Source organism: Centropristis striata, chromosome 4, assembly GCF_030273125.1.
Source record: "Centropristis striata isolate RG_2023a ecotype Rhode Island chromosome 4, C.striata_1.0, whole genome shotgun sequence".
In the NCBI taxonomy this organism is placed as follows: domain Eukaryota; kingdom Metazoa; phylum Chordata; class Actinopteri; order Perciformes; family Serranidae; genus Centropristis; species Centropristis striata.
The window spans coordinates 1323817-1350921 of record NC_081520.1 but is presented as its reverse complement, the minus strand read 5'-3'; the positions used below and the strand labels follow the sequence as shown (position 1 = coordinate 1350921).

Here is a 27105-nt window from a genome sequence, read left to right as displayed (position 1 = left end):
CAGTAATTTGTGAGCAGGTGCATGAGATAATACACTGCAGCACAAGCAGCTGAGGAGGCTACACCGGAATTAATGGAAAATCAAAACAATGAGTGGGGAACAAAAAAAGAAAGGAACAGGTGTAAAAGGTTTTAAAGCTGCATTTCCACCCACCCTATCAAGAAAAAAGCTTGATCAGTCTCCTGTCCAGGGAGGCAGGCAGATAGATAGTGGGTCGATAGAATACACCATCAATAGGACTTTTCTTGTTTGCTTCTGGGGCAATAAGCCAGCTTAATTAAACTAGCCGTAGCGTACCATTTACCTGCAGTTTAGCAATCATAGGAATGAGTCTAACTTTAATGTCTGTAGTTGTTACAGGCCATTTATCGTATGTTTTCACACCATGAAAGTAGGACATGATAAAGTGTTTCCAGTAACGGTCAGCTGTGTCTCCACTGACGGAGCTTTCAGAGCCTTGATGCATCACTTAGGGCAGTGATACATCAACAGGGAGTTAGGGTTACCTCAGTAAACCTTGGGAATGTCTGATGAATTGCAGCCAAGGGGGTTTGGAATTGATGATTCTCCCAACTCCAGTTCCTGAAGAATGTCATAGAGCAGTGATTCCCAACAGGGGGGGCCCGACCTCCCAAGATCCATGGGGGGTCGCGAAGCCCTCTTGATTTTAAGGGATGTAATAAATCTAATGTGTTAAATATAGATGAGTCAGCATTTCATTAATTAGTTGGACAAAAATAACCGAATAAGCGCTATATTAAATGTTTATTCATTTATTTAAATAGAAAAATCACTATAGAAAAGTTTAAAAATAAAGGCTATATCGGGAGAATAAGGACATGTGTAACTCCCTCCTGCAGTATACACAGGTAACCTCACCTAGTGGTAACCTCACCTAGAGGTAACCTCACCTAGCGGTAACCTTGCCTAGAGGTAACCTCACCTAGCGGTAACCTCGCCTAGAGGTAACCTCACCTAGCGGTAACCTTGCCTAGAGGTAACCTCACCTAGCGGTAACCTTGCCTAGAGGTAACCTCACCTAGCGGTAACCTCGCCTAGAGGTAACCTCACCTAGCAGTAACCTCACCTAGCAGTAACCTCACCTAGCGGTAACCTCACCTAGTGGTAACCTCACCTAGCGGTAACCTCACCTAGCAGTAACCTCACCTAATGGTAACCTCACCTAGCGGTAACCTCACCTAGCGGTAACCTCACCTAATGGTAACCTCACCTAGCGGTAACCTCACCTAGCGGTAACCTCACCTAGCGGTAACCTCATCTAGCGGTAACCTCACCTAGTGGTAACCTCACCTAGCGGTAACCTCATCTAGCGGTAACCTCACCTAGCGGTAACCTCACCTAGCGCTAACCTCACCTAGCGGTAACCTCACCTAATGGTAATCTCATCTAGCGGTAACCTCACCTAGCGGTAACCTCACCTAGCGGTAACCTCACCTAGTGGTAACCTCACCTAATGGTAACCTCACCTAGCGGTAACCTCACCTAGCGGTAACCTCACCTAGTGGTAACCTCACCTAGTGGTAACCTCACCTAGCGGTGACCTCACCTAGTGGTAACCTCACCTAATGGTAACCTCACCTAGCGGTAACCTCACCTAGCGGTCACCTCACCTAATGGTAACCTCACCTAGCAGTAACCTCACCTAGCGGTAACCTCACCTAGAGGTAACCTCACCTAGTGGTAACCTCACCTAGAGGTAACCTCACCTAATGGTAACCTCACCTAGCGGTATCCTCACCTAGTGGTAACCTCACCTAATGGTAACCTCACCTAGCAGTAACCTCACCTAGCGGTAACCTCACCTAATGGTAACCTCACCTAGAGGTAACCTCACCTAATGGTAACCTCACCTAGTGGTAACCTCACCTAGCGGTAACCTCACCTAGCGGTAACCTCACCTAGTGGTAGCCTCACCTAGCGGTAACCTCACCTAGTGGTAACCTCACCTAGCGGTAACCTCACCTAGCGGTAACCTCACCTAGTGGTAACCTCACCTAACAACAGAAACACAGAGCTAATGGAAAAATGGCGAAGCGTCAGGGAGACGAAAATGCTGAATATCTCAAAAAGAAAAAGAGAAGGTACAATGAAAGTCACATTGAGTTCGGCTTCATAGAAGCAATGGACAATGGGGGGGTCGACAAAGTTTACAATGGTAAAAAATGTGGGTCCCTCAAGAAAAAGGTTGGGAACCACTGTCATAGAGGATTTCTTCAGTCACCAACTGGATTACCTGGTTCGAGGGCTAAAACTATCTCTTCTAGCAACTACAAGCATCTGTGAGATCACTCAGAACCCAGGACCAATTGTTACTTTGATACGGAAAGATGCGGAGGGTGAAGGTTGGAGGTTAGAGCAGTATGGGAGCTACTTTTCAGTACCACTATGCTCTTCCAATCCCAGTTTGATTTAGCAACCTATTCGGAATGTACCCGTAGTGGAAAAGGTCCTAAATGTGTTGACACGTGAGTGATTGAGTGCTACTGCTCTTCCTTACATGTATGTGATTGCTGTTTATAACAGTGGGGCTGTAGACAGTTGGATGATTGGACCACTGCCCTCATTCACTCTATCTAACTGGAATTGCAACATACAGTGGGTCAAAAGTAACCAGTGTAGTTCCTCGCAGCTTTCTTGAGAACCACTTACACACTCAACACTGAGCTCCCCTGGCAGATACCAGTAGATTTGATACCAATACTGGTGAAAATCCATGATTCTCCATACACAATTTGATACCAAGGTAAAATAAAAAAAATCCAATAAATCTCATTTTATCCTTACTGACTGCCACAGACTGTATGAAATACGTGGATGACAATGAACTCATCCAGAATTCATAGAAATTCTCATTCTTTTTCATTCTCCCTGACCAACAGAGTTCATTGTCATACAGGTATTTCATACAGACGAGAGCCATCAGGAGAAAGTCAAAGTAGAACTCTCTTTTTGATGTCCGATTCTCCCCTTTCCTTTGATCTGTGTGTGTCACCTCGAGCGTGGCTTTACACACACACACACACACACACACACACACACACGGTATGTAAAAAGGTGAAAGGTGAGAAAGTAAAAGTGATGACTCAACAGTCTGCTAAGTTGTTACTCTTACTGACAGTATAAGCTCTTCTGTTTCTACAATGTTAGCCTGAAAAAAAAATGCATGCAGGCTGAAATTCAGCCCTGTTTGCTTTGTCATGATTAAAGATGATTAAATGGTGAAAGAGATGATTAAAGAGAAACTTGCATTATCGAACAGAGTTCTCAAAATGTAGGCATGAACTTGGTAGCGAAGCATTAAGATAAGATAAGATAAGATAAGAAATACTTTTTTCATCCCAGCAGAGAAATTTAGGTGTTCCAGCAGCCAACATACACACAACACAACACAACACAACACAACACAACACAACACAACACAACACAACACAACACAACACAACACAACACATGTATACATACATATTCCACCTATACGGAACATGAGCCCACAATACATACACTGTAAAACCCAACTTGTTGTTTCAACTTAAATACTTGAGTGTCCATGCTGCAAAATAATTTTATGTCAAGACAACAAAGATAACAGAGTTAACTCAAATTATTCTTACTATTTGACTCAATATTTTAAGTTAAAATGACTTTTTGCACAAATCTTGTTGTATTGAAAAGGAAAAAATAGTTATAATAACAAACAAGCAACATTGGGTTTTACAGTGTAGCCTAGGAAATTTTAAAATTAGTTAAATTACATTCATGTGGTACAATGAATGCATAATTTGCTAAGAGCTAGCTAGGACCAGGCTATTTCAGGGAACAAAAGCTTTCATTCAGAAAGTTACAATGCTGATGCTTGAAATATTTTCTGCAATGTTTCTCTTTCTTCTGTTCTTGAAAGTACTGAGCGACAGAAAGCAACCTGTATCCAGCACGTTGTTAAGCTGTGTAACAGTCAATAAAGGGTCCTTTCTCAATAAACTACACATTGTGTACATGATGCATAACCAATACAAATGTTCCATAGCTCTCAAAAGCTCACACTTGATAACGAGCGTCCTTGATTCTTTAGCAATGCACCTGCCAAGTGTGAGGTGGATTGGATACTTTTCTACTCAACTCAGTGATTGAATGCACATCAACCAGTGGTGGAAAGTAACTAAGTACTTTTACTCAAGTACTGTACTTAAGTACAATTTTGAGGTACTTGTACTTTACTTGAGTATTTCCATTTTATGTCACTTTATACTTCTACTTCACTACATTTTGAGGCAAATATTGTACTTTTTACTCCACTACATTTAGCTGACAGCTTTAGTTACTTTTCACTCGAGGTTTAACATAAAAAACACAATAAATTTAGGTGATTAGACACTTTTTTAAATAAACCTCATAACAGAATATTAAATAGTCAATATGAGCCCTTCCTTGAGAAAATTAAAACGCTGTATACATAAATGCATCAATTATAATAATATAATATGATATTTGGAATATATAAAACAATCTAAGTGGGTCCATTCTGCATAACAAGTACTTTTACTTTTGATACTTTAACTACATTTTGATGCTGATACTTTTGTACTTTCACTTAAGTTTACTCAAGTAAGAGATCTGAATACTTTTTCCACCTCTGACATCAACTAGTACTCAGACTGTGACTTTTAGACAATGACTACTGTACACATATTCCCTATGGTGAGGAAAAGTTATAAGGATGAGAATATAAAATGCCACTGCCTGCTTCTTGTCTCCAACAATCGCTTGGGAGCGGAAGTATGCAGAGAGAGTAGCGTGAGATACAGAAAGACTTTTTCTTGGTATGCAGTACAACTCAGCTCTATCTTTGCCCATCACTTACTGCTTCACTTCACACTCAAAATGTTTTTGATGTATGAGTAAGTTTGAGGGGTTTTTGATAACAGATGTTATTAGATGAAGAGACTGCTCTGTACCTTTAGTGCTGTGGTGGATTAAATCCGGAGTTGCAGAGAAGCAAAGAGAGGGGAAGAGGAAGTCAGGAAATAAAGGTGAAGTTTTGATACCCAGAGCCAGTAACCTTTCAGCTAATGAGTGGTTTGGAGACTTTTCTTGCTGGTACTGGCCTTTACGGAGTTCAGAGAACATACTTTAAATGTGTTCTCTTTCCCCCTACCTTTATCCCGCCTGGATGGGCTGACTTGCACTTCTACAGCAGCACCCTGCCACTTAGTCACAGGATGGAGACACAGAACATGCATCTTAAGGCCAATTATAGCTATAATTTGGTCATCAGGACTCATAATTAGAGATGAGATAAGGTCACTGTTGGGACTTATACAGCAGCAGACAAACATGGCACCATGGTTATTAGTGTAGATTAACCCTAAACCACAAAATTAATATCTGCATTAGGTTTCTGTGACCCAATGTGTATGAATGTGTAGAGAAGCAGTGTGTTTATTGTAATACATCTTCCACTTATTTCTCCTACAGTGGATTTTGTCCTGGTGCAATTTGCATTTAAACAACCAATGTGCAGGATTTAGGGGGCTCTATTGCCAAAATGTAATAAATTATGTATAAGTATGTTTTCATTAGTGTATATAATAGTGTATAATTGGTAACACTTTACAACAACCATCTAAGTGATGTTTATAGATGGTTTATAAACCAATTATTAACCATTTACAAATTGCTATACATATTCAATCTTTAAATGTTTTCAAACAATTTCTTAAAGGTATATGAATCATTTTGAACTAATTTACATACTTAACATTGGTGTTAAAAATGTTATAATGAGTGCAAAACTATTAATAAACTAAAAAATATTATGTAATTGTTTGTTAATGGTAAAGTAACTATCAGCTTAAATTAATATACCATCTATTTGGCATTTATAAATTATAATGGTTATTATGATGGTTATTGTAAAATGTTACCTTATAATTTAATTAGTGTATTTCTTTAACCAGCTCCTGCTATAGATCCCCAAAAGTCATAATTTCTGAACAATTTTACTTTATTTGTGTTGTTTCTTTATTTGTATGTGCAGGTGGGGAGGTGACCAAGCCGCGGTTCACTCAGTACTTCCGGGGAAGCCTATCTGGACTTACCATCCGACCGGGGAAGATAGAGAGCCAGAAAGTAATTTCCTGTCTGCAGGCCTGCAAAGAGGGACTGGACATCAACTCCCTCGAGAGTCTGGATAAGAGCATAAAGGTATTTATCCATTCTATAATATAAACATAATACAACCCGGTGACATTAGTAGGCCAGCTGTTTCCTGTTTCCAGCCCTTATGCTAAGCTAAAATAAGCTAAGCTAACATTTGCTAGCCATAGCTTCATATTTAAAATCCATGCATGTGTGGTATCAATCTTCTCGTCTAACTCCCTGCAAGAATGCTAGTAACCTAATTTCCATCCTTCCAGTACACAACAGTCCTTACTATACTAAGTATACATTACACATTTCCATTCATTATGTACATTTATGTACACATTTATGCCTGAAAATCTATTTGCAATGTCTTGAGCCGACCTTAAAATATGTGATCCATCAAGATGTGCTGTTTTTAGTCAGTAACATTGATGTTGCATGGTAATGCATGATGTTCACTTTGATGGATTACCAGATTACAGCAAATTTTCAGTCTGCAAGCTAGAGTTCATAGTTCTGTGTAGTGAAATGTATAGAAAGCTATGACTGCAGAATAAGTCTATCCTGCTGTCTTTACCTCGATATGAAATAGTCTGGATAAGAGCATAAAGGTATTTATCCATTCTATGATATAAACATAATATAACCAGGTGACATTAGTAGGCCAGCTGTTTCCTGTTTCCAGCCCTTATGCTAAGCTAAAATACGCTAAGCTAACATTTGCTAGCCATAGCTTCATATTTAAAATCCATGCATGTGTGGTATCAATCTTCTCGTCTAACTCCCTGCAAGAATGCTAGTAACCTAATTTCCATCCTTCCAGTACACAACAGTCCTTACTATACTAAGTACACAGGTAACACTTTACAATAACCATCATTTATAGATGGTAAATAGACCATTTATAAATGGTAAACAGATAGTTTATTAATGTTTAATCATCATTTATAAACCGTATATAGGCCATTTAGAATGGTGAATAGAAAATGTATTAATGTTGAACTATAATTTATTTTTTTAATAGATGGTATATTAATGTAAATTGATAGTTACTTTACCATAAACAAACAATTACATTATAATTATTAGTTTATTAATAGTTTTGCACTCATTATAACATTTTTAACACCATATTAAGGATGTAAATGATTTCAAAATGATTCTTATACCTTCAAGAAAATGTTCTGAAACATTTAAAGATTAAATATGTCTAGTGAATGGTTAATAATTGGTTTATAAACCATCTATAAACATCAATTAGATGGTTATTGTAAAGTGTTACCAGTATACATTACACATACATCCTCCTCCTGTGCGTACACAAAAACACACATTTTATTCCAGTTGACACAAAAACACTAGCTCTTTAAATCACCAGTTGGCTTCCTTGAAACCCCTCAGACACCCCCATCCGACTTCCACCAGCTCAGCTAATCTATCTCCCTGCACTGTGAAAGATAGAGGGCAGACAAGATGGATAGGGGTTTGTGTAGACTCAAAGCAGCCCCCCTACCCACCCATCTGCAGCTCCTGTAACTCTTCTTCTATCTTTTTCTCTTCAATCTTCTTCTCGCCCTCACTCCTGCTGCTCTTTCCATAGAGCTCCTTGTGCTGTGGTGCAGCACAGAGATCCTTGCCAGCTTTTGAAAAGACAAGGTGGGATGAGGAGAGACTAGGAGGGAAGGACAACCTCTCTAGCGCCAGTGGAGTTTATCTTTTGAGAGCTATTTCATTTTCTTCTTAGCCACACACTTGTCTGGCTCCCATAAGTCCACGGGAGGCTTAAGGACAGCATTTAGCCAAGCAGGTGCAAGGCTGGCACAGCAAAATTGGAGGTGAATAGCAGGGAGGGAGGTAAAAGACGGAGGGAGGTAGAGGCAGATAGGCAGCATCAGAGAACAGAAGATGAGAGGAGACAGCAAGAGAAGGAACGGTGTGAAGGGGAAAATGACAGAGGAGATGGAGTGTAAGGAGAGCCCCATGGAGCGCTGAAGTACTGTCACCTTGCTGCTGAGAGCCAGTTTCAGGAAATGGGAGTCACTCCGTGCAGTTCTAGCAGGAGACCAGTAAACCCTTTTAAAAGACAGATGCACTTTAAATCCCTACCATCAAACCCTGCAGGACAACACACTCCTCTGTCAAACTACTTTGGAGGAGATCCACCACGTATTTTCCATGTTTTAGACCATTTAGTGCACACATATTGCCTTTTCTATTCACTAGCTGTCTATGCAGCCATTGATTTCCATTCATTATGTACATTTATGTACACATTTATGCCTGAAAATCTATTTGCAATGTCTTGGAACAGTCTCCCTCCCTCACTGCGCTCACTAGATTCTGTTGTCACTTTTAGAAGCCAACTGAAGACATTTTTATTTGTTCAGGCTTTTGATTAATTGTTTCGGGACTGCTATGGTTGTTTAAATTGCTGTTGTTTTGGTCTTTTAAAACTTGTATGTACATTTTTATGTTATGTGTATGATTTCAATGTGAAGCACTTTGTGACTTCTGTCTGTGAAAGGTGCTATATAAATAAGTTTACTTACTTACTTACTTACTTGAGCCGACCTTAAAATATGTGATCCATCAAGATCTGCTGTTTTTAGTCAGTAACACTGATGTTGCATGGTAATGCATGATGTTCACTTTGATGGATTACCAGATTACAGCAAGTTTTCAGTCTGCAAGCTAGAGTTCATAGTTCTGTGTAGTGAAATGTATAGAAAGCTATGACTGCAGAATAAGTCTATCCTGCTGTCTTTACCTCGATATGAAATTTATAGGGTTTTTTATGATTAATGTATGACACATTTAAGTTGCATTAGACTTTCAGGCCAAGGTAACAGCTGGTGGTTTTGAAAGTTTAAAGGACTCAGCAAGAGGGCAAAACTCCAGACTTGCTCTGTCAACTGTTTTTATGGTTAGTTTAACTACTACTTTGTATGCACCTCTAAATCACTTTACAATTAGCCTTAAAGTAAATGGCAAATGGACTGCAGTTATTTTGTACTTTTCTAGTCTTAGGGACTTCTCAATGTGCTGCACAAAACAAGCCAGCATTTGCTCATTCATAAAGAGATTCATACAGAGGTGGTGGAGGCCCCCATGCAAGGTACCGGGGTTCAGACTGCAGGCGAATCTGATTCAAACCAGATTCCTACTCAAATCCGATTTTTAGGGCTGACTGTCCACACTGTTTTTAGCAAGTGTCCAAATCGGATATGGCTCTGTTCAGACTGGGCCACATTATTGACTGATCTGACAGGTTGCTATAGTAACGGCGTCAGACGTCATATAATTGCGACAGCGACAAGAACAACAACAACAAACATGATGGAGGCAGGTCACCTCAGTATATTGGCTTTATCACTGTCTAGTAGAGGAGCAGAACATTTCGAGTTGTTTTTTGTGATTTTGCAGTTAATTTTTGTCTGTGGTTGTTTTGACCCTTTTTGAAGTCAATTTGAGTCTCTTTATTTTTTAGGTTTTCTTAGTTTTATGTCTCATTGTAGTTGTTTTGTGTCACTTTGTAGTGTTATTGAGTCTCTTTGTGGTCATTTTGCGTCTCTTTGTGGTCGTTCTGTGTCTTTTTGTTGTTAATTTGTGTCTTTGTAGTTGTTTTGTGTGTCTTTGTGGTCATTTTGTGTGTTTTTGTGGTCATTTTGTGTCTATTGAAATTTTGTGTCTCTTTGTGGTCATTTTGTGTCTCTTTGTCGTTAATTTGTGTCTCTTTGTAGTTGTTTTGTGTCTCTTTGTTGAAATATTGTGTCTCTTCATCATTAATTTGTGTGTCTTTGTGGTTTTTTGTGTCTCTTTGTGGTCATTTTCTGTCTCTTTTTAGTAGTTTTGTGTCTCTTTGTTAACATTTTGTGTCTCTTTGTGGACATTCTGTGTCTCTTTGTACTTGTTTTGTGTCTCTCTGTAGTTGTTTCGTGTCTCTTTGGGGTCATTTTGTGCGTCTCTGTGGTTGTTGTGTCTTTGTTGTCTTAGCCACGAGTCCAAAAAATCACTAATTACACGGTTTAAAGTAGGTTCAGCTATACTATTAGATCTTGAAGCCCTGACTTGAATGCATTTTCTTCGTTAAACTCTAGTTTCAGAATGCATAAATCCTGGTCCGTACTAGACACTAGACTAGATCTACTTCATCTCATGTGTATGAGGTTGCGTGCAGCTCTCCATCTATCTAACATCTCTGTTTCCTCTGTCCATAGTTCCACTTTAACCCAGCCCAGTCTATCTTGGTAATGGAGGGAGAGGACCTGGAAAACATGAACGCTGCTGTGAGGAAAGTTTCCTACATAAACTCTCGTCAGTTTCCCACACCAGGCATCCGACGTCTGCACATCTCCACCACCGTCCAGTACGTACACTTCTTCTCCTCTTCTGTGTCTTGTTCTTACTCCTACTTCTTGTTTTTTTCTATCTACATTCCTTTGGTCCTCCCTTATTTCCCATTTTCTCCTTTGTCAGATATGAGAGGTGTTAACCCGACCCGACACTGCTGTAAAGTGTTAAGACAACACAGTGGAAATCACAGCCTCACTCTTACATAATTCCCTTCTCCAGGATTGATCCCAACCCTCCTCTCGCTCTCTGTTTCTCCTTTCCTCTGCTGTCACTTTCCTTTTCCCTTTAATACACCATTTTCTGTTCACTGTCGCCACCGGGGGCCAGTTTTTTTTACATTTTTATGTCATGTATTAATAATTCTGCCTGGATTTTGCCACAGGAATGAGAGAAAGAGAGAGAGAATGTGTGAGGAAAGAGAGAGAGAGAGAGAGAGAAAGAGAGGCTGGCTGGTAAAACAGCCTCCCTCAGCGGGTTCCCATTAAAATTCATGATTGTTTTAAATATATGTAGACCCCTACAGCGCAGCCCTGGGGGTTCACTCTCCGCCCTCCTGTTGGGTTCGATGCACGGCCGCGGGCCCGAGAACTTCAACTCACACAGGAGACGTCTGTGTTTGCGTGCATGTTGGTGTGTGTGCTGCCGGTGATGCAGCTAGAGGCACACACCGATTATCAAGGAATACATTATGCTAATGACGGCTGAGCTTGCGTCATCGCTAAATGTTGTTTAAATGAAGTTTTTCTTGCAGACTGCTGACTGGTTCAGCTGCTCGCCATCGATGCGTGCATGAGTGCGTGGAAACAGCGTGAAATTTAACCCTAAAGTGTAACACATTTTCATGCATTTAAAAGAAGCTATGCTGCATCATAAGTCATTTCGTCAGATACCAAATATAGACTTATGATGCAGCATAGCTTCTTTTAAATGCATGAAAATGTGTTACACTTTACTTAACGCCAACAATGAAACATCATGATTAGCTATACTACATTATAGATGCGTCTATATGAACCTCACTTTACTTAAAGCATACATTGATCATTCATTTATACTTATGGCATCCTATGAGTCCTTATAACAATTGATTGTTGAGGTGTGTGTATAGAGGGGTATGAGTAGTTGTAATGTATTATAAGCCTCATCAGTCAGCCTGTAGTTTATAACCAGTCAAGAGCACTCATAAGACACTTGGATTTATAAGTCATTATAAGCTATATTTATAACTGTTGATATAGTGCATCATGAAGCTTTATATGTGTTTATGAATGCAGTCATAATGCATTATGATTGATTATAATGAGCATTATAATTCACTATGAATGCGCTCATAATGCACTATAGATGTAGTCTTCATAGAAAGTGTTACCGAAATTTCTTGCAGATCTGTGTGGTGAATCATTCAAAAACATGTGTAGAGACTCATTGATGAGGTGAATTTTATCTTCCAGTTTATTTTTATACTCCAGAAGAGACACCAGAGGAAAAAAAGTTCTCCTCAGCTAAGTTGCAGTGAGAGCCTGAAACATGGCCTCCTGCCATAACACTGTATCAATCCCCACTCTGCCACAGACAGTATCGAGATGTGAAATACTTCCTGCCGATGCAATTAAACTTGTTTCTTGCTGACGCCGAGAAGCTCCAATTACTGCAGGCGTCGAGAGAAAGAATAATTAAGCAAACAGCGATAATCTTAACAACAACCCTGGTGGACTCCCTCTGCTGTATTTCTTTTTTTGGGGACAAACTTCTTCCACTTTCCTCGTGGGAAGTGGTTTGGAGATTATGCTCACAGGAAAGATATACACTCTCAAATACATAGTGTGAAATATGTGCTCTATATTATGCCCTAAATAAAATCCCAAAATGGAATGTAAAAGTGACACTGCACTAAGATTCTCACAATGCAATATGTCCCGTGGTTTCATGGGCTGTCAACAAATTGTCACTCTCAACCCGTCAGATAGCAAAAAAAACCCTATTGCTTCAGTTTTGCAAGTGTTAGGGACTGTGTGTCAGTTTCTGCGAGTTACATGCAGTGGTGGAAGAAGTATCCAGATCCTTTACTTCAGGAAAAGTACTAATACCACACTGTGAAATTACTCCACTACAAGTAAAAGTCCTGCATTCAAAACTTACTGAAGTAAAAGTACAAAAGTACCCGCATCAAAATGTAATGTTAAATATTCGCTATGCAGAATAGACCCACTCGGATTGTCCAAATATATTATTGTATTATTAATATTTTTGATGCATTTATGTAAGCTTTAATTTACTGTGTTAAGGTAGGGCTAATTTTAACTACTGATAATTTTAAATGTATCATGTTTTTATGTTAAATTTTGACCTGAAAAGTACCTAAAGCTGACAGCAAAATGTGGTGTAATAGAAGTAAAAAGTTATATAAAATAGAAATACACCAATAAAGTACAAGTACCTCAAAATTATACTCAAGTACAGTACTTGAGTAAATGTACTTAGTTACATTCCACCACTGTTCACTATCTGCTCAGCAAGAAGACAAAGTTCAAGACTAGCTGATGAATACAGCTGATATTGATACTGAAGTAAAAGTATCAGCATCAAATATAGTATGAAAAGTAAAAGTACTAGTTATGCAGAATGGACCCACACAGATTGTTCAATACATTTCAAATATATAGTTGGATTATTGTTATTGATGCATTATGTAAGCAGTGTTTGAATTTAAGAAAGAGGTCAAGAAAAGAGGTTTAATTAAAAAAAAAAAAAGTCTAATCACTTTAAATGTATCATGTTTTTATGTTAAATCTCGGCCTGTAAAGTAACTAAAGCTGTCAGCTAAATGTAGTGAAGTAAAAAGAACAATATTTGCCTCAAAATGTAGTAAAGTAGAAGTATAAAGTTACATAAAATGGAAAAACTCAAGTAAAATACTAGTACCTCAAAATTGTACTTAAGTACAGTACCTGAGTAAATGTACTTAGTTACTTTCCACAGCTGGTTATATGCACAGTGGCTATAAAAAATGAACCTACAGGTTCATCTCAATAAATTAGAATATCATAGAAAAGTTTTATTTATGCCAGTAATTCAATTCAAAAAGTGGAAATAACACATTATATCGATCCATTACACACAGAATGTACACAGAAAAACATTTCATGTCTTAATTTATTGAATTTCTTCTAATTATAATGGTCATGGCTTACATTGAATGAAGACCTAAAATTCAGTGTCTCAAAGAATTTGAATATTACAAAAGACCAATTTTAAAAGTATGTTTAATATGGAATACTTATGGACTCAATACTTGGTTGGGGCTGTTTGACTTGAACTACTGGAAATTTACTTTTCCATCATATTCAGATGTATTGAGATGCAGCCGTATGTGTTCACAGGAAATTGTTACATTTAGGCATCAAAACCATTTTATATGGTTAGAAAAAAAAGAACAGAGTTGGTGTAAAAACAACCACGTCCCAAACTTAAATACTGGCCCACTACATTAATGATGTGGAACATGATAAAGAATGTGACAGAAGCTAATTTGGTTGACTCCAAACTAAACATAAATTAGCATAGCCACAGTGACATCACTCATTGGTTTGTGGACCATTTTGAAGCCATAAGTTTGGCATTTTGGCTGTTGCCATCTTGGTTTTTTTGGAGCCGGAAGTGACCATATTTGGTCGAGAGAGTGGAGCTGGGGGAGGTTCCACCGATAACCAGCTAAAGTTACCAGTTATTGTTAGTTTTAGTCAACTACCTTGGTTAGCAAGGTGCGCGCTAATTTATGTTAGTAAAGAGGAAAAGAGAAAAGCCGAGTCGTTAAAATGTATTTTAGTACAAAGACATTTTTAGGTGACCAAAATGTTACGATTGACTTTCATGAACTGAAAACATAAAATTTCATACAACCGAAATTCCAAAAAAGCTGGGATATTGTTGTTACGTCCCCAGTTTCTAGGTTTCTAGTAATCACTGACGTTATTAAACCCAGGGTAAAAAGGAAATAAAACAGATAAACTGAGTAAATACAAATATACAAACAACTAACTCAAAACTACTTCCTAAAACAGAGAGCGAGAACCAAACTGAAAGTGCTAAATCAACCATCTCTTGCAAACACAAAACACCAAACAAATGGAGCCACAACAAAATATATCACGCTTCTAGCACCTCCAACCACCATCACAGACAGCTAACAATCATTGAGCGGCCCACTCCGCCGTCTGTTTGGGCCTCCCCTATATTTAGACAAAGAAAGGAAACAAAGAAAAACACACACAAACCAAAACACAGCTCCAGCCGTAACAATTGTCTAAAATTGAATTTGCTTATCCTATCCCTCCTGTGCTGACAAACACAAAACTAATCCTGACTGACAGGTCACATCACAAAGTAGCTATGGATTCCCTTCTTTATTGTCTATTTTACTCTAAATGGCGCCATAATTTAAAAAATGATCATCATGCTGTTGAAGACTTGAAACCAGCAATTCAGATAATAAACACATTAGGGAAAGTAGGTAATAAAGCAACTTAAGTAAGCTCATATTCTCATAGACTTCTAAACAATTGGAGTGGAGTTGCCCCCTACTGGCCATTAGAGAGAATGCAAGTTGAAGGCACTTCCACATAGTAGTCCAGTAGTTCAGAATAAAGGCCTCCTATAAGAAGTGAGGAGCATTTATGGGTACAAGTCAGGAACCGGCCTACCTTACATATCTCAAGGGTGCTGAGTCCAAAAAAAATGGTTCCCAAGCGAAATTTTGAGTTTTTGACCTTCTAATTTGTATATCATATCATCTTGCACAGTCATTGGACCATTTCCTCTTAGTTTTTTTGTAAGTAGGCAATCAAGATGAGGAAATTAAGTTTCTGGATCTATAGTCTAGGGTCAGAGCAAGGATATAGTGGAGGCTCAGTGTCTTTTTTATGTATATATATATATATGCAAAATACCAACTGGAACATTTAAAAGTGATATTGATTGAATATTTATGTCGGCTTTAAAAAAAACACACAAATAATGCTTAATTTCACCTTAAAAGTTGGTATTTTGTATATATATAGATACACATAAAAAAGACACTGAGCCTCCACTATATCCTTGCTCTGACCCTAGACTATAGATCTAGAAACTTAATTTCCTCATCTTTGATTGCCTACTTACAAAAAAACTTGGGGAAAATGGTCCGATGACTGTGCAAGATGGGCAATTTGGCCGCCATTTTGATATGCAAATTAGAAGGTCAAAAACTCAAAATTTCGCTTGGGAACCTTTTTTTTTGGGATTCAGCACCCTTGAAATAAGTAAAGTAGGCCAGTTCCTGACTTGTACCCATAAATGCTCCTCACTTTCACTTTTTGGACAATTCCGTCTAGACTATAGGCTTCACGTTTCAGACCTGAGGGTCGAAGTCAATATTACAGTGTGTGTGACACCTCAGCTGTCTGTGATAACACAAATTATCAAAGTTCATAAGATAAACTATTATAGAGTATATACAATAAAGAAAAAGTTGAATGAGTGAACGAGGGAGTGACACCGATGAATTCAGTAGAGGTTGGGAAAAAATCGATACAGCAAAGTATCACGATATTTTGCGTGGTAATATTATATTGATTCATGGCCGCCAAGTATCAATATTGAGGCTCACTTTAAGGAAAATACTGGAGATACTGGTATCATATAAAACTAGAAGATCCAAGGAAACTCAAGGCACCGTGTGCATCAGGATATCGTGACAGGAAGGAAAGTAACGCTGCAAAGTTCAGCTTTTTTATGTTTCATTCCAAAAAATTGAGAGCAGTGAAGCTTTAAGTTTTTGAAAGTTTGATAAAATGCTGCAGTTGTTGTCGTCCAACATGTTTGATATCAGTTGAGTTCAGTTTGACTGAATACTTTGTTGGTCAGTCTGTGGGTTTGACTCTCATTGTGGAGAAATAAAAAGACTGAAGTCAGATGAATAGACTGAGAATTTTCTGTTAGTGGACAAAACAATTCTTGATTTAACCCACTGAAGCCTGGGAAGCGGATACGTTGTTTTGTCGTATTTGTATAAGCTCTCAAATACTTTTTACATTTCATTTCTATCTGCTACAGAGGCTGAAAAATCTATTATTTAGTAGAAGCGTTGACACTTCTGTTGGATTTCCAGAAAAACTTCAGGTTTTAGGGGCTTATTTTAAAAACGCCCAGAGGTTTTACAGGCAGTTTTAGGCTTCAATGGGTTAATTTAATTTCGTAGACACAAAATGCAGTTAAGCAGTTAATCACAATATATTGGATCACAATACTCACCATATCGCAAAATGCTTAAAATGGCAATAATATCGTATCGTGACTTAAGTATGGGGATAAAATCGTATCGTGGAGCCGATACACTGATTCACACCAAGAGAATACAGTAACATTGGAACCTGGTCTCACAGAAATCCATGAAATAGCCACGGATTTCGTTCAAATTTCCGTGAAACTGACACGGATTTCGCTACAATGCAAGTTAATGACAGTCATATCCCGTGGCTATTCCATGGATATTTGTTCCTATTGGTTTGTTCCAAGTCACGTGACTTTCAAGGTCCCAGCGGTCAGAACAAAAAACATGGCGGACAGTTCTCTCATTTTTAGTGAAAAAATTAATATTTTGACTTTGTTTCTGCATAAAAATGGATTTTGATCACATTTCTAGCGAGAAATATATGTTTTATTTTCTAAATATTCACTCAGTGAATGTACATAATCACTTTGTATGGTGGAATAGCCACGGGATATGACTGGCATTAACTTGCATTGCAGCGAAATCCGTGTCAGTTTCACGGAAATTTGAGTGATTCCGTAGCTATTCCACGGATTTTGAGTTAAGTGAATCCGTGGCTATTTCACGGATTTCTGTGAGACCAGGTTGTAACAAACCCGTTTTTATTTTCTCGCCTCTTTCTCACAATTAATGAACTTCTCCATAAATACCAACAGGTAGGCTCATTTAGATTGTTAATATCCTCAAGCGAATGTCAATTAATATTAATAGAAATGTCAGATATTTGTGTCTCTGCAGAAATAGCAGCATTGAAATTAAAGCATTTATTATGTTTGCCTTCTATTAATGCTGGCTAGATCCAGGTCTGCAGCTGCAGCTAATAGTGACTGAGCCAATAATGTCTTGTGTTTTTCTGCTCATAAAATATATTTAGTTTTGTCTGTCTTTTTTTTTTTTTAATCTGGGATCAAAGGCTGAGATAAACTGCATTTCCTTCCTTGCTGTCAGTCACTGAGGCCTGCTCCCACTCATCACTTACTGCACGCACATATAAACTGATAAATAAAATGTTTTCTGCTTCTGAAAGGAAATGTAATTACTGCATATTTATCACAGGTGCCAAGACAGTAAATCTGTCTTGTTAGAAAAATGATTAGATGTTATGAGAAGCATTCACAAGGGTTTGTATACATAATGATATTTTTGTCTCTTTGCGCCCCGAGAGCTAGATGAAAGAGACGAATCATCATTCAGAAGTGAAATGTGTGATTATTAACAGAGTCAATATTTTCAGTCATGTCAGAGAGTAAATAATTTAGTATTTAAAAAATTGGTTTTCTGCACTTTAAATTTAAGTGTACGGGTTAAGATTCTGTGTGATTTTAATTTTGATTATTTTTTCTATATTGTAGTTATCAGTGTTGGAATGTATCTAAGTACATTTACTCAAGTATTGTACTTAAGTACAATTTTGTCACTTTATACTTCTACTTCACTACATTTTGAGGCAAATATTGTACTTTTTACTCAACTACATTTAGCTGACAGCTTTAGTTACTTTTCAGGTTGAGATGTAACATAAGAAAATTTGATACATTTAAAGTGATTTTTAAACGCATTTTTATAAATTAAACCTCATAACAGTATATTAAGTAGTTAAAAGGAACCCTACCTTTATCAAATTAAAACCCCTGGCCCCCAACAAATATCCCATTACAAAAAAAACTAAAACTAACACTAAAACGAATAAAAACTAAACTAAAACAAAGCATTTTCCAAAAAATAAAACTAGTCAAAACTAGCAAACTCACTCAAAATACGAATTAAAACAAACTGAATTTGAAAACAAAAATTGACAACGAAATTAAAACTAAAACTAATGAAAACTCCCAAACTATTATAACCGGTTATTATAATCGGTTTTCCCCCAGACTGCTGAAAGGACTTCCTGTTGTCTGCAACCTCTGTTTATACACTGCAAAAAAAGAAAAGTTGGGTGAACTCAAAATTTCAAGGCAACAAACTTCGATAAAATTTTAAGTTGGACAATTAAACTAAATATTTTAAGTTTTGTTTTTGAGTTTGCTCAACTCTGAATTCAGATTTTTGTCAACTCAACTGTAAGTTGTACTAACTTATAATTTAACATTGTAATAACTTTTAATCCTTACTTCTGCTAACTTCTGCAATGTGCTGAATTGGCACGATTGTAACGCTGCTATGAAATGTCTGCTAATGTTGCGACCACAATTTTGAGTTAGCATTGATACGCTAATGGCTACTCTTGTAGCTGTAACAAGCAGCGCCTCTAGCATCAGTTAGCCGCTAGCATCAGTTAGCCGCTAGCTTTCGCTAATGACCGAATTTCACCGCTTTCCCGCATTTCCCAACAAAGAAATAAGAGTTATCAGAACTATTGTCCCTTGTTGTGAACCCCAACTTAAAGATATAAGTAACAACAACTCACCAACTTGTTTTTGAGCAGACAACTGGCTTCCTTTGTTGTGCTAACTTACATTATTGCCCTAAATGTCAATCATTTATATTTCCAAGTTTTACCAACTTAAATCACTGTTTTAGGCCAAAAAATACAAGTTGGCTTTTTTGCAGTGCAGCAGCAGAACTGTTTGTCCAGTCACGTTGGTAACACGGATGATTTAACTTCCAATTTGTTATTTTAGTGCTCAGTCTAGAACACACACCAGCAACAAAGATTCTCTTCACTAACTGAGTTAGTTTTTCTCAGAGCCTGAGACGTGGCCTCCCACTATAACACGTCAGCAAAAAAAAAAAAACTCCCGCCGACCGGCACGGACAGTATCACTCCTTGCAAATAAACAGAGATGTTAATTAATTCCTCCAAATGCGATTAAATTTGTTTCGTGCTGACGACTAATAACTGCAATTACTGCAGGCATCGAGAAAATAAAAGTAACCGGCGCTAATCTTTGCAACAGCCCTTTTAGGCTCCCTTGTCATATTTCTTTATAATTAAGTTGGACCAGCTCCAGATTTGTTTTTCCCTTCAGCTCGGCAGGCCCACGCAGCAGCCGTCTGCCTGCATCACTGAGTTTGTATCTCCCACCGCTCACAACAATGGCTTAGTGCCCGAGCAGCGAGCAGACACACCGCCGGCTGTGGCCACCGGACGGAGAGGAAGAGATTACACGATGCCCCCAAACCTGTTTTTGTCTCAAACTGCCCTCAGACAGCTCACTGCCAAGGATTAGAGACTAGAGTTGAGTTGCCATCCAGCCAGCAGGCAAAGTTTCAGGGATTATTTAAAATTAAATGTGAATCTTTTGTTTTTTGTCATCAGAGTTTATGCACCAAAAAGCGACAAAATGTTCAATAAATCACTATAGATTTGTTCTATGGTATAACCAGGGTGCTTTCTGTGCATTTTGTGACTCTGCTATAATAATTACACAACATGGTCTCACAGGAATCCGTGGAATAGCCACAGAATCACTCAAATTTACGTGAAACTGACACGGATTTCGCTACAATGCAAGTTAATGACAGTCATATCCCGTGGCTATTCCAACATACAAAGTGATTATGTACATTCACTGAGTGAATATTTAGAAAATAAAACATATATTTCTCGCTAGAAATGTGATCAAAATCCATTTTTATGCAGAAACTAAGTCAAAATATTATTTTTTTTCACTAAAAATGAGAGAACTGTCCGCCATGTTTTTTGTTCTGACCGCCGGAATCTTGAAAGTCACGTGACTTGGAACAAACCAAGTCAGTGACTTTCAATCAGTTGTTAATAATAGTCAGTAAATGTCAGTAAATTCCCAGAATGACTACATTTCAGTCTGAAAATATATTTTTTGTTAAAAAGTCATGACATGAAATCGTAAAACGACACAGTGTTGTATTGATGGAATGAGCTAAATGAACCACTTTTTTTGTACCTGCACTGTAAAACCCAATGTTGCTTGTTTGTTATTATAACTAATTTTTCCTTTTCAATACAACAAATATTTGTGCAAAAAGTACTTTTAACTTTAAATATTAGGTCAAATAGCAAGATTCATTTGAGTTAACTACATTGTCTTTGATGTCTCGACATAAAATTCTTTCGCAGCATGGAAACTCAAATATTTAAGTTGAAACAAAAGTTTTACAGTGTGGAACATTGTGTATAATCATGCTTAGTGAATACTTTCTACAAACTTCTCACACACATCCAACATCCACAGCTTCTTTTTAAATGTTGTGATGTTCAGTCAAACCTACTGCTCATTACTGCCGTTTCCTTTCAGGGTTTTTTTGTAATTCTATTCATAGAAATCCATGTTGCCAGCGATGAGAAAACATATGGGGATTCATCATATGTATTTATGCATTGCTGCATAGTTTATATTAGAATGTAGGTGAGAATGCATAACAGCTGAATCTCACAGCGCAGGTTTCAGCAGGAAATCAGCTTGTTATGGTTTCTAGCTGGTTGCAGAGCTGCAGACGGAGAGGAAGCCTTGATGTCCCTCCCACTGACAGATGTTTGTGTGCTTGAAAGGCCTTCGGTGAAATGTAAAAACAAAAATCTGGTTGTTTGTTCAGCTTTCACGGCTTACACCACCACCACCACCCCCTCCGTCACCATACACCCCCCCCCCCCCATCTTTTTCTCCTTTTAATGTCTCTTGTTTTCCATTTGATTGATGTGTAATCTGCAGCCTTTACACTGTGTATCAGCTAATGCATGAGAATGGTTGTGAGTCAGACGTCTGCACTCATCTGTGTGTGTGTGTGTGTGTGTGTGTGTGTGTGTGTACTTCCTACATTGTGAGGACTGGAACACGTTTTTAACCAACAGAGTGAGGACATTTTTGCAAAGTGAGGACATTTCGGCCGGTCCTCACTTCTTTAAAGGCTTTTTTGAGATTTCAGACTTTGTTTTAAGGGTTAAAGGTTACATGATAATGATAATTAACTGAAACTGTATTTTGTGGTTACAAAACTAACTAAAATTATAGTGAAAATGTCCTTCGTTTTTGTCTTTTTCTAATTTTTTCATACATAATGAAGATGGATAAGGAAATAAAGGCAAACTTTACTGTGACCTCTTAATCTCCCACCCAGCAAATGCCCCATTACAAAAAACTAAAAACTAATAAAAACTAAACTAAAACTAAGGCATTTAAAAAATATATACTAAACCAAAACTCATTCAAATTAACTGAATTTGAAAACAAAAACCACCACCACCCGCTGTAATGCATCTGCCACAATCTTGCTGACGTAGAAGTGAACAAACGGCAGATTTTTCACCCAGGAGAATGGGGATCATGTCCCGTGGGAATTTTTTATTTTTTTATTTTAATTAAGTTGCGTTGTTTTACGAAAGTTATGTGAATTACGTTTTGGAACATATCTTACGTTTTTTATGTAACTTGTGGTAGTCATGTGACCCTTGTTACTACTTCACCTTTATTTCCTGCTTAAACTGTCTTAAACTAGGCGCCACTCTACAAAAAGTAGATGTCTATGAGAAAATGACTTGAAGCATCTTCAAGTGGCTTTTGTGTGATGGATAAGGTTACTCCATTTCACTCTCCATTGGCCTTGCTGCTAAAAAAAATTCCCCTGTGCACTACCATATAAAAGAGTCAGAATCAGAATCAGAATCATTGCAGTCCAATACCCGGAATGAGGCGGGTCTCAGTCGCCAAAACCCCCTTAATTTGAATATGGTGCATGCATGATGGTGTGGTACAGCATGATGCTAGTAAGTTATGGTCCCATTTAAAGTCAAATAATAGAGTAAAGAAATGTATGCTTTATAGAGGTGTGAATCATCAGAGGCCCCATGATACGATTTTATCCCAGTACCTTAGTCACGCTACGATTTTATTGCTATTGCCCTAAACCTAGGTCAGTGGTTTTATAACATAAATCCACAGAAACTATAGCCTTTTTTACAACCACAACACCAGAAACGCAATACTTACATACGTTTAAGTATTTTGTAAGTTGTAATTTGTGGTACTGACACACAACCTCTTCTGTCGTTTTGGTTGGAGACCTTGTTGATTTAAACACATGCTAGGACATGCTGACAGGCAGGGAGGAGGAAACACAGCGGTACACTGCTGCAGGTCTGTTTTTGAGAAACTGGATTTCTCAGCTTTCAGTGATGCTAATAGTTGTTGTTGTTGGTATACTTGTGTTTATGTGTATAAAATAAAAATCTTAAGACTGGGGGGAAAATTACAAGTATTCGCATTTCGCGTTGGTGGACCATAACCAGACTGTGAGTAGAGATTTGAAATGCAAAAAAAATAAACAGGAGCAAGAGACATAAATATAGAGTAGGTAATTTATTGAACACTGCATTTAAACTCAAACAGGCTGTTCAGCAGCTGATCAAAGATTGTTGAGCTGAAATGCAGTTTTCAATCAATTGCCTACTCTATTTTTTGTCTCTTGCTCCTTTTTTTTCTTTTTGCATTCCAACGCTCTACTTACAACCTGGTTATGTTCCACCAACGCAAAATGTGATTACTTGAAATTTCTCTCCCGGTCTTAAGATTCTGATCAGAAATGTATCTCTGTGCCCTCCGTCACCCTTTGGTGCTGTTATCAACATGGTCCTTATAGAAGAATGTCTCTTCACTGAAATCAGGATGGAAATAAAGAAATGCACTTGCTCACACTGTCATTCAGTCCCCAAGGGCAACTTATAAATGTCTGACACAGTGAGTGTGTGTGTGGAATGTGGCCAATGTCATTGTACTGTAAAATGTGTGATTCATGTTAGTCACCAATGAAAACATGTTTTCATATTTTCATGTAATTAGTGACATAACTCTGGTACACACTTCCGCAGGAGGAAGAAATTTGACAAAGATGAGGCCACAGCTGCTGATTAGCATCAGAGACAGTCGGATATTCATCATGAATTAGTTCTTCTCCAGAAGAAGTTAAGGAAAAATATCAGTATTTTTTTAAAGAATCAGTCACACAGTCCTCTTTCTATTCACAAAAGACACCACGTCCTTTACTATAAACTTTCCTTTAAGCCCTTTTAGGTCATAAAATGTAAAGATTAAAGTAATACTTATACATTCTAGGAAAAGCACTCAAAAGAAGATTGACACTACTCTCATATCTTTAAGCTACATATAAAGCTGTAACCCTGATCCCCAAAAAATGGGAATCAAAACTATGATGGAACTCAAATTTCCGTGAAACTGACACGGATTTGGCTACAATGCAAGTTAATAACAGTCATATCCCGTGGCTATTCCAACATACAAAGTGATTATGTACATTCACTGAGTGAATATTTAGAAAATAAAACATATATTTCTCGCTAGAAATGTGATCAAAATCCATTTTTATGCAGAAACTAAGTCAAAATATTGATTTTTTCACTAAAAATGAGAGAACTGTCCGCCATGTTTTTTGTTCTGACCGCTGGGACCTTGAAAGTCACGTGACTTGGAACAAACCAATAGGAACAAATATCCATGGAATAGCCACGGGATATGACTGTCATTAACTTGCATTGTAGCGAAATCCGTGTCAGTTTCACGGAAATTTGAGTGATTCCGTGGCTATTCCACGGATTTTGAGTTAAGCGAATCCGTGGCTATTTCACGGATTCCTGTGAGACCAGGTTCTACAGATGACATAGCATCTATGCTGACCTCATGCTTCTTATTTCTTCTTCTTCTTCTTCAGCCAGGCACTGAGACAGATCAGCCTGGTCACATGTTCTGCCCTTTTCTTTTGCCTCATGTGGCCTGCGAGGCTAAACCGTCTCTCACCAGGTGCAGAGGTTGCCGGGGAGACCAGGTAGCTGCCTGCTGGTGCTGACAGCTTCTCATAGGCTCCTGAGTGAGCATAGCACCACTGCAGGGGACCGTCATCAATACTGATGCTGGCCTCTGCTCTGTAGCGCTGCAGCTCTCCAGACTCCACTCCATCTTCTTCTGAGTCAGCAGGAGAGAGCTCCTCCTCTTCTTCTGAGCTGCTTCATCATCCTCTGTGGAGAGCTGGAGAGCAGCTCTGCTGCTTGGAGCATGTTCTCCAGACAGGTCCACACCTGAATGAATGAATGAATGAATTAATTAATTCATTGATAGATGGACGGGTGGATGAATGAATGATTGTCATTAATACTAAGTGCAGTAGGCTGTTTTATTTTGTGAAGCACTTTGTGTTGCATTTCTTATGTGTGAAAAGTGCTATATCAATAAAGTTTGATTTGATAAATTGGACTCAATAGTCCAGCTTATCCTTCTAGTTTTTACCTGTTCCCTCTTTTCTCTAGCCTGGCTAACACCAGACTAATCTCAAATGAGATCTAGTCTGGAAACCAGCCGTTCATTTCTCCGTAGAGGAGGTGTGGTTTACGATCCTCCAGAGCCGTTTATTGGACGCTTAGAATGTCTATCAAAGCGTCTGTAGGTAGCTCTTAGCCAATCAGATCAGTTATACCAGATGACGTAGTAGAGCAACAGAAATGGATGTTTGTTGTGTGTGTGTCTGTGAGAGAGTGTTGTTTGCTGCTTTGCTTCTCCAGTTCTCGCTTTCTGCAAGATTATTTATTTTCACGCTTTATTCCCCCTCATGTCATTCAGCCACACATCCACTGATTTTATGGGCAATAAACAAGCTGCTGCGGGCCTCTGGGGGCTCCGCTGTCCCCCGGCTCGGAGCCAGATCACCGTGGTTGCAGTAGCGCCGGTGATTAGCGACGCTAGCGGCTAATAGCCCCGCTACTGTAACACCGGTGATCTGGCTACGAGCCGGGGGACAGCGGAGCCCCCAGAGACCTTTCGCCTTTCAACTTTGGCTCTAAACTATTTAAAACACCATCTACAGCTAAAGAGAGTTTGCGTCTGCAGCAGCCATGTTGGATCTGTAAGAAAACTACAAGCTTCCAAGTGCCGAGTAGTACGCGTCATCGTCTTGCCGTCCCTCCCCGCTCTGTGATTGGATCCCTAAAACAGGGCTAAGAAACCTCTGTGGTTGCCAGACTGGATGGAGGTTCGAAATTAAATTTGAGTGCGCAAGGCAGTCTGGGTATACCCAGGCTAGTGTTGAGGTGTTTGTGTAACTTCAAATCCCTACTGCCTGCAAGATCGGAGAGTAACAAACTAATACTTTCATGCTCTGAAAACGTAGGTAGAAAATTAGCTCCTCACTCTCACTCACCTGCCTCCTTTCCCTCTTCAGGTGTTTTGGTGAAGACACCTGTATCACCATCCCTGACATCGATGCGGTGGTGATGGTGCTGCAGCCCAGTGAGCCCAGGATCACCATCACCGGGGTGGAGAGGCTGACTCGGCCGGCCTCCGACCTGACACCGGGAGGCATCGCTCTGTTCCTGGACCTCCACATCATCAGCACCGTCACCAGGGCAGACGCCACCACACACCACACAGGTACGGACCAAGGTTAGAATAGTTTTGGATTTTTCATTAGTTTTAGTTTTAATTTCGTTGTCAATTTTTGTTTTCAAATTCAGTTAGTTTTAGTTAGTTTTCAGAGTGAATTCATTAGTTTTAATTAGTTTTTATTTTTTTGAAAATGCTTAGTTTTAATTTAGTTTTTATTAGTTTTAGTTTTTTGTAATGGGGTATTTGTTGGGTGCCAGATTCAATAAGGTCACAATAAATGTTTCCTTTGTTTATTGTTTTGTTTGTGTCCTTAGTTTTCGTTAACTATAATAACCTTAACCTGGTACCTCCAGGCTACCTGAGGCGTTCACTTTAAATTACAGATTCTGCCCTGCTTAACCCTCTGAACTCCAAGCCTGCTTTCCATGGCATGTTTTTGCTGTTTTTACATTTTAACTGTGCCCTCGTAAGTCTGTGGGAAAGAGATTATTAAATCACTCGCAAAGTGGAAAGTTACTCTCGCACAGCATTATAATTATTCAAATATAACACCGACCTCCCTACGCAGACTTTGTAACTCTTTATAGTATGCTACCTGATTTTTACTGAGCTACTTTACTGTTTTTGTTCTATGAATTCTGCCTTGTATCTGTTCATGCATTCTATGTAAAGCGACTTGTGTTTTTTTTTATTATAAATCCAATCAGTTATTATTATTTTTTCCTCCTTTGCTTACACAATTGTTAGATTACCCTAAAAACGACCTTAATGACCCTTAATTAATTAGCTGCTTGGACAAATTACCTTAATAACAAATTAAGTTTGCACTCCCTGTTGCCTTTTATTTTACTGCAATAAAAGTCCTGCAGTCGTGACATCATAACATGAAATTACATGATAAAAAGAAGAAAAAAGGCAAGTTGAACTTCTCTGATGAATTCATTTTTAAAATTGGAATAAAATGGTATTTATATATAC

The 27105-nt window shown here is 38.4% G+C and overlaps 1 protein-coding gene across 1 annotated transcript in view; it reads left to right on the top strand.

Annotated features, from left to right (window-relative positions):
* LOC131970615 (calsyntenin-2-like) overlaps positions 1-27105 on the top strand; it is a 444672-nt gene that overhangs the window by 391952 nt on the left and 25615 nt on the right. Inside the window, exons 10-12 of the mRNA XM_059332049.1 lie at positions 6056-6222; positions 10380-10528; positions 25964-26172. Of these exons, the coding sequence (XP_059188032.1) occupies positions 6056-6222; positions 10380-10528; positions 25964-26172 (525 nt within the window). The remainder of the gene's footprint in view (positions 1-6055; positions 6223-10379; positions 10529-25963; positions 26173-27105) is intronic.